This window comes from Pistacia vera, unplaced genomic scaffold (genome assembly GCF_008641045.1).
Source record: "Pistacia vera cultivar Batoury unplaced genomic scaffold, PisVer_v2 Contig212, whole genome shotgun sequence".
NCBI lineage: Eukaryota > Viridiplantae > Streptophyta > Magnoliopsida > Sapindales > Anacardiaceae > Pistacia > Pistacia vera.
Genome location: NW_022196016.1, coordinates 1,713,508 through 1,725,229, shown reverse-complemented (window position 1 = coordinate 1,725,229; position 11,722 = coordinate 1,713,508). Strand labels below are relative to the sequence as shown.

General features: G+C 33.2%; 1 protein-coding gene across 2 annotated transcripts; it reads left to right on the top strand.

Annotated features, from left to right (window-relative positions):
• The first annotated feature begins 678 nt into the window (after positions 1-678).
• LOC116129446 (serine/threonine-protein kinase tricorner-like) lies at positions 679-11,369 on the top strand. 2 transcript variants are annotated; one of them, XM_031415180.1, is made up of 14 exons: positions 679-854; positions 1,994-2,361; positions 6,138-6,312; positions 7,151-7,234; positions 7,319-7,560; positions 7,652-7,871; positions 8,206-8,285; positions 8,376-8,460; positions 8,865-8,996; positions 9,092-9,205; positions 9,291-9,338; positions 9,957-10,041; positions 10,650-10,706; positions 10,921-11,369. In XM_031415180.1, exons 2-14 carry the CDS (start codon positions 2,141-2,143, stop codon positions 11,019-11,021), a joined length of 1,644 nt encoding a protein of 547 aa, XP_031271040.1. In that variant the 5' UTR covers positions 679-854; positions 1,994-2,140; the 3' UTR covers positions 11,022-11,369. The 2 variants fall into 2 exon arrangements, with proteins under 2 accessions (XP_031271040.1, XP_031271041.1); XM_031415181.1 differs by having other exon boundaries at positions 679-929.
• Positions 11,370-11,722: the final 353 nt, after the last annotated feature.

Below are 11,722 nucleotides of genomic sequence, written 5' to 3'. Positions count from 1 at the left end.
AGGCCGATGAGCCTTTTGGTAGCGGAATGTTGAATTTTGGTGGTTGGGATTGATCGAAATTTGACTTAGAAATAGTGGTTGTGCAAATTCTAATCGTTTGATTGCTCATGATTGACAGGGTTGGTGGGAGTAAAGTTTGAGGGGTTTTGGTTAGTGATTATTGGGGAAAAGAATGGTGGTGTTGTTGGGCCGTAATGATGCCAGAATCGAAATCGAAATTAGAATATAAATTTTGATAGTAAAATGATATTTTAAAAGTTTGTGGGTGAGAAAGTATCATTAAACCATTATTTGAGTGGGAAAAAGTGGTTTACTCTTTTAATAAAAATTTCTTTTTGTTGTGACAAAATTATTATCTATTCATATAAGGTTATGCTAAGATATTAAGATAACGTTATCATCCCATTAATACATAAATCTTGGCATAGGGTAATATTATCCTATTAGCTAAGTAATTTAATTAATTTCCCTTATATGTTTAGATAAATTTTAACACAAAACAGTGAATATTAACCAAATTTTTTAAAAAATATTATTCTTGTTCTCGGGAGATATCGTGAGAAATTTAGTCTAATTTGGTAATTCATTCACACAGGATCCCGAAAAACTTGAAAAATAGAAACTCAACAAAATATAAAGAGCTAAGTGTGAAATTGAGCAAAAACAGAAGTAGATATATAAAATAAAAATAAAAATAAAAGAGAAGGAAAAAGGTTTGCAGCAAAAGAGGAACCGAACCAATGAGAGACAAACATCAAGGTCGTCAACAAAACTAGTGCTCTTCTTCTGTAGTTACCTTTTGTCACCGAAATTCGCTGGGATTTGTTTCTCTCAGGTTCTGGATTTTACATTTGGTACGGTTCTCTATTCTACTCTCTTCAAATTGATGTCTCTGTGAGTGGAATTATCTGATTTGCCTTTTTGATTTGGTAAGTTGTTTTAATTTAGGGTTTATTAGCACGTGGTGTTCATTCCGGATTTTTGTGTTTGTGTTTATGTTTTTGTTTTTTAGTTAACTTAGATGGTTTTGCTTTTGTTGCTTTTTTGAGTTCTCACTATCTGTTTGGTTGGTGAGAAAGTGTGGGAAAATCTGAGCAACTTTCATTTAGAATTGAGAATTTTTACTACTTGAGGTGCTTTAGATCGTTGTGTGTGTTAAATTTTTGTGAATTGATTGGTTAATTGACTGTTACTTTTTGAATTTATTCACTTGTTTTTGTGTGTGTGTGTGTGTGTTTTTTTTTTATTATTATTTTTTTTAAGGATAAGATTGAGGTTTAGATGCAGTTGTTGTGCGGCTTTGACTCACTGATTGTTTGATGAGAAAATGTGGGAATATCTAAGAAAATTGAATGCTAAGAAAATTGAATGCTTTGTTTGGACTGACTTGCCAATTTTTTAGTCTTTAAGGTGTTTAGATCGGTCAGTGTGTTGGGTGTCTTTCAATTAGTTAGCCAATTAAATGTCAGTTTTGCATTTTGTGGTATCACCATGTTTGTTGGAACTCTGGTTTTGTTGGGTTCTAACATTGTTTGCTTAGTAAGAAATTGCAGGAGAATATGAAGGAATAAATTTTTGATCTTGAAGTGTTTTTAGATGAGTGTATAACTTTTTCAGGTGTTTCTGGTTGGTCTATGTTAACTTATTGATCAATCAGATGTTAGTTTTGAATTTTGACAATTGTTATTATCTGCTAGGAGGTTTTAGTGGTCACTGTGGTTTTATTGAGTTGAATTTTGGTCCACTGTATGGTTGATGAGAAATTATAGAAAATAGAATAGTAACTAAAATTTTGACGAATGGGAACAGCCTTCCACTGATATAAAAAAAGAAAGAAAATGAACATTCCAATTTAACACCTTCCTGCTGCCCAACAATTGTTAATTCTTTTTCAAATTATGAATCTTCTTGCTTGTCTCATGTATCTTACATTTGGTTAAAGTTGAATCAATTTCTGCTAATTGAATGTTACTTGCCTTCTTTGTCAATACAGGATGCTATACCTTGATTCTATGGGAATCCTCTTGTGACCCTACATGTTTGCCTTTGCAAGATGAAAGTGTACTCTTTGGTAGTTTTGTAAATAAATTGCACATCTAAGATTGTTGGCTGATCGGTCGGGTATATACTGAGTAAACGAATGGATTCCATAAGGTGTTGGTTGAAGAAATTGAGGTCAAAAGATAAGGTGAAGCCTTCAAAGAAAAAGGAAACAACTAGTAATGCAAAGGAGTTGTCGAAAGCCCAAACGAGTGAAGAAGTGCCGTCAAATGTAACCAAGCAGAGAGTTGCTGCTGCAAAACAGTATATTGAAAACCATTACAAGAAGCAGATGAAGAGCCTGCAGGAGAGGAAGGAGCGGTATGATTTCAAATCCTCTTTTTATAACATTGTCGTTTAGTAATGTAAGTAAACCTGCCAGTTTCATATTGCTATCTTCAAGCTCTATATTCTTAGTCTCCATATGTTGGAAAGTATTATGTTATTGATATATTGCTACTTGACCCCCTCCCTGTAAGTATTATCTTAGATCAATATAATTTTGGTCTTTGATGAGCCACTAATAGGGTTATGCTCTTTGTCCTTAGTCATGATGCATGAGAGGTATCTTTTGGTAGTTTTGTATTGTTTTTGCTACTTCTCAAGGTGACATTTATTTGTGGATATGTTGTGGTGATCTTCTTGGAATTAATTGGTAAATGATTATGGTGTATTACTGAATATATCATGCAGATGTTTAAGAGATTAGTTCATGGGAACGGAATAGAATGACAAAGCTGTGCATTAAAGGTCATCAAGCGATGGATGGGCCACAGTTTTAGATACTCAAATAGATACCAGTTTTTTTTTTTACATAAGGTTCCATGTTAACTTCTTGCGTGGGATTGTTTATCTTAAACTTACGAAAAAAATGCTTCTCTCCTACTTGGTTGTTTTTTATACATTTCATGTTTACTGCATGATTAAACTCATGTGTAAATTGAAAGCTAAATTTTGGTGGAATCATCTTGTTAGAGGCTGCTTTATTTAACTTTGGCATCGATATTTTGGGCTTATTAATTAATCTTTCCTATTTTATTGGAGTAACTTCATCTATGGTGCCACTTATATTGTTTAGTTGATTGGAATTTGTATTTGTGATCCAAGGAATTTTGGGAAAGTCAAACTTCAATGTCTTTTGATTTGGCATGTCCTTGTGTGAAATTTTTGGTGGAAATTTAAATTTGGAACCTGAATTATGGACTTTTACTATTTCAATTGTATCCACGAGGGACTTAAGACATAAATCTGCTAAGTTTATGCTGTGGAGACAAGGTATGCGCAACTAACAATGTCTGTCATTCTTTTATGCATTCTGTTTTTGCTCTTCAAGTGGTTGCTTGGAGAGTGAGAAATTGGCATCTGAGTTCTTTGGTTGACTATGATCTTTGTAGGTGAAAAGTTAGATTTAGCCATATGTATATTTAAAATATTTGGCATATATATGGAATCACCTTAATTGAAAAGTAGTATTATTTGAACACAAGTTATAATGATCTTAATTATTGTTTCCTAGCAGAGGAAAAAATAGCTTTAATAACGAGAAACCAAAAAACAAGCAAGATATTAAATTCTCCTGAAAGGATGAACAAATATTAAAAACATAAGGGAGAAAGATGTCTGAGGTTCTAACTCTGTATGCCCTTTGTTTCATTATTTTCTTTTTGTACATTATTTTCAAAAGAAAATTCAAACATGTATGTTATACAAACTTAAATTGCTATGGACAGTTCCTAATTCAACTAGATAATTAAGCTAGTGAATAATTCTACTTAGCTAAATCTCTTATGTACCATGTAATAGCAATTTCTCTTTGTAATCATTCTTTTTTTTTCCCATTAGGACTTGATGACATATTCTTCTACATGTTTAGAGATTCCTTTACTTGATTTTCTTATAGAAAACTTTGAAAGATTATTACCAAATTTTGAGTCCCGTACTTTTCTCTCTATCATCTATAAAAATCAACGTGCTTGTTTTTGCCTGAGCCTATTCTTGTTTTGCCTAATCTCAGACCTAATATGCTAGCCCAAGTTGGTCATAGGATAAAACGCTCAACTGTAGGTCCTTTTTGCCCAGTCAATTAGTTTTTTCTCAACTCAATTTTTTTTTTTCCTATTTTGGGTTTTTACTCTTGTTCAGAAAATCAGTTACGGCTTATGCAGTGGAGCCTTAAGTTTCAAGTGGGAGTTATTGTTTTTAACTGAGCAATCAAGAATTTTTCTTTAGATTTTTAACTATTTGTGTAAGAAAGACATGACTACATATAGTCTGGGTTAGGTTGATCATCACTGAATAGTATCTAGCCCAAATTTTGATCAGTCTTTTCCCTTAACCATGGCTCTCCCTTTTTTGTTAGTTTGAGACTGGAGGCTTTCCTGGCATTCTTTCTCAAGCAAAATGAGAATAGTTTCTCTAAAAGCAATTTCGCTGCTCCCCTGAAATATTATCTCTTTTATTTTTTTTATTAATTTTAAAAATGGAAGAATTGATCAATTATCTCACAATAAAGAAACATATGAGAGCTGGGGCTACATCTTTCAATAATGCTATGGTTTGGATTTGCAAATTTCAAGATCAAATGTTGATTTTAAAGAATAGGACAATTTGAAGAAAAGTGTTATTTTGTGGTCACTGAGATGTCGAGGATACTCCGATAATGTCCATGACCTTGCTCGTTATATTGAGGGTTCATTGTAAGTAAACTTTGAGGAAAGTTTTTTTTTTTTTTTTTTTTTTTTTTTTTTTTTTTAATAAAATTTTAAGATAATAATGCTCTTATTTTTAAATTTACTTACATGAATATGGCTTTTACTATTTCCACGTATCCAAATAAGGAAGTTAATTTTTCTTTTATTTAATTAGATGGGTGAAAGCTATTCAATGAATCTCTGCATTTGCATCATTGCAAGAAATGATAGTGCAACCATCACGTAATACCCAGAACCTACTTGTAAACTGGGGTCTACTTTCAAGCCTTTCAGCCTTGGTAGTCATGAGACTTATATTTAATATTGCAAATAGGTAACCCAAGTGGATTTGCTCCCTTGAACTCTTGGTTGAAACGGAGGGTAGTTACCACTCAGTCCAACTGTTGCAGTTACAACGCCATTAAGTCCGGGCTTTAGTGAATGATTAGAATGAAAGAAGGATGTGCATTGTGCATTCTTGAAATAGTGAGCTTCAACGAACTAGTTAACGGAGCAAGATCTGTTATGAAGTTTGAGGTTGTTAAAATGTTATAACAGAAGACGCTGAGAAGGCAGACTTCTCCCAGTCAAAGTTTATGGGTTACTGGTGTCTGCTGTGCTACATACACACGATTCAAAATATTATCGAATATCATTTGAGCCAAAGAATTTAGGTTAGAAGAGAGTTCTATTGTTCATTTAGATAGTAATTTTTTTTTTTGGTGAAAAAAAAGCAGGTTAGTGTGTGATTAGTTAAAGTGGTTGTGGAAGTGATTGATTCAGTTCATTGAGTATTCAGTAGTTTGCAGGTAAATATACAATCGGTTGTTAAGCAAAGATCATGAAAGTTTTCTCAAAAGTCATAATACTTGAATATCTTACATAGAACACATGTGCAATCATGCATGTGCGCATGTTTACTTAAAAGTTACATAAATATAGATTTATTAAAATCTTAATCTATTTGACTTTTGTTATTCTTCTAGACTTCCCTTCAGACCTGCACGTTATGGTGTTAGACTAGTTGAATATATGACCAGGATAGTGGCTGTTGCACAAGATTGATTATATAATTTTATTTTTCGCATGTGCTCACTTAATGTCTATTAGATGTTACGTTTTAGTGGTCAATGTTTTTGGCAATAAGTTAGTGCTCTTTTGTCGGTATATTAATTTTTGCCGACACGACTAATACTTTGCGTTGAATTTATCTTTCCCCAAAACCATAATAGGAAAAGCATAAGTTAACTTCTCACAAAAACTTCTGTAACATGAAAAGTTGCACAAATATTTTTCTTATTTAGTAATTTGGAAATGAAATACTGAAATTTCCTTTGGAGGTTGTATCAGCAATTTGATTCTTGAATTATATTAAACTTCAAGTGTCTTATATATAACTTACTGCAGACGTGATATACTGGAAAAGAAGTTGGCCGATGCCGAAGTCTCTGAGGAAGAACAGAACAACTTATTGAAGTATTTGGAGAAGAAGGAAACAGAATACATGCGCCTTCAGAGGCATAAGATGGGTGCTGATGATTTTGAGCCGTTGACAATGATCGGGAAAGGTGCATTTGGAGAGGTAGTATCTCTTTTGTTTCAAATTATATGACATAAGTGATAGTTGTGTGTATATATTGTGTAATTTGCTTGGTCAAATGTGTCCACTGGGCTGTTCCTTTGCTAATGAAGTTTCAGCTAGTCAAATTTGAAGTTACCGATAAAAATTCTTTTTCTATAACTTTTATAACATCTTGTCATACATCTCTCTTTCGCCCTACGTCTCTCAAGGGGATGGGAAAAGGGTGGCTGCTCAGAAAGCTAACAAGTCTCTGGATGTATTGGAATTCTTTGAATTGCTTTATAGTCTGCTTCAGTTTATTTTGTGTGTACATATATTAGGAGACATTCTGGAACTAAGCTTTGATTCATATTTTTTCTTTTTGAGTTGCATGGTGTCACAAACACAAATGCTTCTCTATGTGCATGCCTGCTTGTTTTTGAATTCAGGACACATTCCTAATTAACTGATTGATGCTCTATGGTTTTACCTTTTTAACGATAATCATATATCTAATTATATAAACTGCATCTGCTGCATCATTTGCTGAACTTGCAGTAATGTACTTATTGATAACAGGCAAAGAATAATTTATGGAACTGCTTTTTAATTTTTTTTTTTTTTTTGCTGAAGACAATTCAATTAAGCATTTATCAGGAAGATGGGGCTATGGATGAATAGAGTGTGCGTTGCATGGGCTTTCTAGTTAGTGATGCATTTGAACATATTTTTCCATATAAACAACCTTGTTTCTGTTTGTTTGGTTTCAAATTTTGCACTGCTGATTTCTGGTGATGCCTTTACAAACAAGTTAATGGAGTTTTTATTTTTTAAATCACTTATTGTTTTGTGATTACAGGTTAGAGTCTGCAGGGAGAAGGCAACTGGTCATGTCTACGCTATGAAGAAACTTAAGAAATCAGAAATGCTTCGTAGAGGACAGGTCTGTATTCTATTAAGCATGTCAAATAATCTTTTTAGAATCCGTTTTTATTAACATCTGCTACTTTGCATTTGCATTGTTCAGGTTGAACATGTGAAAGCTGAAAGGAATCTACTTGCAGAAGTTGATAGCAATTGCATTGTCAAACTATATTGTTCATTTCAAGATGATGAGTACTTGTATCTAATCATGGAATATCTGCCTGGAGGAGATATGATGACTTTATTAATGCGCAAAGATACACTAACAGAAGATGAGGCTAGGTTTTATGTGGGGGAAACTGTCCTTGCTATAGAGTCTATCCATAAACATAGCTACATTCATAGGTGACTTTATGTTTTTGACTCATTAATATGCTTCATGGTCCTCTTATATTATTCTATACTGACTAACCGTTCTGGCATTTATATGTTACAGAGATATCAAGCCTGATAACTTGCTGCTTGATAGAAATGGTCACATGAAACTATCAGATTTTGGACTATGTAAACCATTAGACTGCAGTAATCTTCAGGAAAAGGACTTTTCTGTGGGAAACAACCTCAGCGGAGCTCTTCAGAGTGATGGACGTCCAGTGGCTCCAAGACGAACACAACAAGAACAACTGCAGCATTGGCAGAGGAACAGGAGGATGCTTGTAAGTTACCTACACTAATGTGCTTGATATGGTTCATATATTACAGTAATGTCCCTAATCACCTAGCCAGAACAGTCTTTTTTTTTTTTTTTTTCTATTTTCAGTCTCTCGGGGTTTGTGATTTCATTGTAGTTGTCACTGAGATACTGTCAGAGCCATTTGTTTTGAAATTTACATTTTGAAGGCTTTTGATGCTCTGGGATTTGATTTTAGAGAGGACCCAAAGTTTCGTTCTGCTCTCTTTGTAGTTTTGTTATAGGTAGCTTTTCTGAAGGGTTTTGCAGGGTCTGCACAGCTATTAATGTTTGGAAATTTGAATATTGTGAAACTGCAGGCTTATTCTACTGTTGGAACGCCAGACTATATTGCGCCTGAGGTTTTATTGAAGAAAGGATATGGAATGGAATGTGACTGGTAGGTATATCTAAAATGGGTTTTCTTATAATTAATGATTTTATTTCTTTTAAGAAATGCATTATGTTTTTCTGTTAATATCTTCTGTAGGTGGTCTCTTGGTGCCATCATGTATGAAATGCTTGTGGGATATCCACCCTTTTATTCTGATGAGCCAATGTCAACTTGTAGGAAGGTAACTTAGGATACTAGTTACCATGTTTTTGCATTTTGAGTATTTAATATAAAGCGTACCTTTAGGGAAATGGTTAAAAGTTTCTATACTGTCTCAGACCAATGATTTGTGAAAAAATGTAGCAAAGCATGCATTGCCATTGGCCTCAATGTGATTTTCAAAAGTTGCATTCAAGCTAAATCTGTTTGCTTATCAATATTTGATTTAGTTTTCTTCTGAACTTAAATTGGAATTTGTAATATTGATGATTTCAGACTCTGATATCTTGTCAAATTAGCATTTTTATGGTTCCATTAATGTCCTTATATTCTCTTTGTTTAGCTTGTATCTCTGTAGTATTCATTCCAGTGTCATCTTCATTATGATTAATAATCTAACATTGTCCTCACTTTTCCATCACACAGATAGTAAATTGGAGAACTCATTTAAAATTTCCAGAAGAGGCAAAACTATCTCCCGAAGCAAAAGATCTTATTAGTAAACTCTTGTGTAATGTTGACCAGAGGCTTGGTACAAAAGGCGCAGAAGAAATTAAGGTGTTGTGTGGTGTGTTCTGTTCTAAATTCTTTTAACAGCTCTTATAATAGAATTGCAGTTTGGCGAATTAACTGGCTTGCTTTATTATTTTCAGGCTCACCCATGGTTTAAAGGTATAGAGTGGGACAAATTATACCAAATGAAAGCTGCATTTATTCCCGAAGTCAATGATGAGCTGGATACTCAAAACTTTGAGAAGTTTGAAGAGGTAGCTGAAATTTCTATGTGAATGTATGTGTTGAGTAATTGTATAGATTGCTAATCTTTAAAAGTTTTTTCTCAAAATTGTCTAGGCTGACAACCAAATTCAATCTTCAACAAGATCAGGTCCATGGAGAAAGGTCAGTGCAGGATTTTTTTTATTTGTACGTCAAAAAGACTTGAGATTCACTAATCCTGGCCCTAGTCTCTTCCCAAATTTGCAAGAAAGATTCCTATCCTGATTATTGATTAGAAACAACAGAACTTGTGTAAATCACTGTCTGTTATTTTATTGCATCTATAGTAATGGTTTATCGGCAGAATTTTGGAAGAATTAGCATCTTCATTCTGCTTTGTCAGCATTAGTTCTTCAGAATTCAGAACTGAATTTCTATCATGTTCATTTTTCATTTACCTTTTTATTTGTATGTACAATATAACTTATGTATATATTGTCTATAGTGTCCAAGATGAATTTCCTACATAGAAATTCAGGGAGGTGGAGGAAGTTATCAGTCTCCCTTCATTTGTAATTGTTCTGGTCTTAACTTTTTTGAGTCTTATTATTTTTGTTTAAAGGAAAGTTAACTTCCTTGCATCTCAGTGTTCATATTTTCACTCTCTTGCAAATATGGTTGTTGGAAAAATAGAATCTCATATGTCAGCATTAATGTAGAAGTTATGTACATCTACATTTATTGCTGATGTAGTGTATTTTGAGGTCCATATGTTGATTGATGTTCTGTCCTTTGCTGCAGATGCTCTCATCCAAGGATATAAATTTTGTGGGCTACACATATAAGAACTTTGAAATTGTAAATGATCATCAATTACCTGGAATTGGTATGTTGATTCTTCTATTTTATATGTACAATGTATTAACTATTCTTAATGTTCTTATTTTTAACTTGTATTGTTTCTCCAAATACTTAATGCTGTTGTTTGTTCCCATTTTGTGCATAGCTCTTGTAATCAGGGTGGGGAAAGGGATAGCTACTGATTAAGTTCTGTCATTGTATTGTCCTGTCACTTTTACATAAAAGTTCTACCCTACAATTGCCATAGCTCTCATTTTCTTACTGTCCTCATTCAATTTTATTTAAAACCATAACTCTAGAGGGAGGTTGAGGGCAATAATTTGTCTTGGCCAAAACTGGGAATATTTGTATGGATTTTGAAATATGTAATATGTTGTTCCTTAATAGGGAATCTGAAATCTGATACATGTAATATCGTAAATAAATGTTGAAAATTTTCTTGAGTCATTTAATGGTCTAGTCTGCTAGATTGGTTATCTTATTAATTTGGATGATTAAAATTATGTTTTATATATCTTTTTATTCTAACATCTTGTATTTTTAAAGAATGCAATTTAGAGGTTTATCTTCTGTCCAATGTCTCATCTTGGTTATGATCTTTATATATAACCATTTTTCGTGTTCTCTGCACAGCTGAATTGAAGAAGAAGAACAATAAACCTAAGAGGCCCTCCATCAAGTCCCTTTTTGGTGAGGGCTACCTCTTTATTTCCTTTTGAACTACTAGTTTCATATTTTTAGTTGTAAATACTTGTTGAGTTTATGTTAAAATTTTAATATGTTGATGTCTTGGGATTGTGCGACTTGCAGAAAGGAAATGGGATAAAACTGAGAATGATATCATGATATAGACTTATCTGGGTGTATTCCCTCTTCATTTATCAATTTGATTTATATTTTACAGAAGATGAGTCGGCTACAGTAAATCAGCCTGTTCATGGGAGCTTTTTAAACCTTTTGCCTACACAAATAGAAGCTCCAGAGAAGGAGGGTAAATCTCACTGAGCTTCAGTGTCATGTTCCTCACATAAGATGGCTGTAAAAGCCCAAGAAAAGAGAGGATTTATGTTCTATGGTGAATAGCTTTTGTTTCGCCGCTCCCTGCATTTCATGTTTTTAAGAGTGGAAGTTTCCAGGGGCAAAGGCCCCAAAAACGAGTGGGTTTGAGGTACTAATTGGCTTTTGGGTAAGAAAGATGGAATTGTGATCTTTGTAAAATAGTAAATATTCTTTGATATTTGTTATGTATTTTTTCATCATTCTGTCAAGCTGCATGAAATTTGTGTACCATCAGTTGTATAGGTGTACAATTTCATTCATGTATTAAAAAATGAAAAAGAAAGAGTTAAATCTCTTCCCACTCTTTTTTATTTAACTTCAAGGGCTACATTTTGTTGGAATTTTTTGTCAACCTACAAGTCTATAACAATTTTTATTTTTATTTTTTCCAGTATATAGTCGAGAAATTTTTTTTTTTTCAGTCTTAATTCCTTAAGACTTTTAACAGTCACAAACTATACTTACAATTAATATCGAAGCTCAATTCCAAAGTTGTCAAAGTTGTCGAAATTACTGCTAAGGTCACACAAAAATTTGAACTCTCAGACCAGAGCCGTCAAGTGTACATTCTTTGCATATTCAACCATCACGGCTTTGGAGATTTGAGCAAAAAATTATCTTGTAGTTGAGATCAATGGCTTTATAGC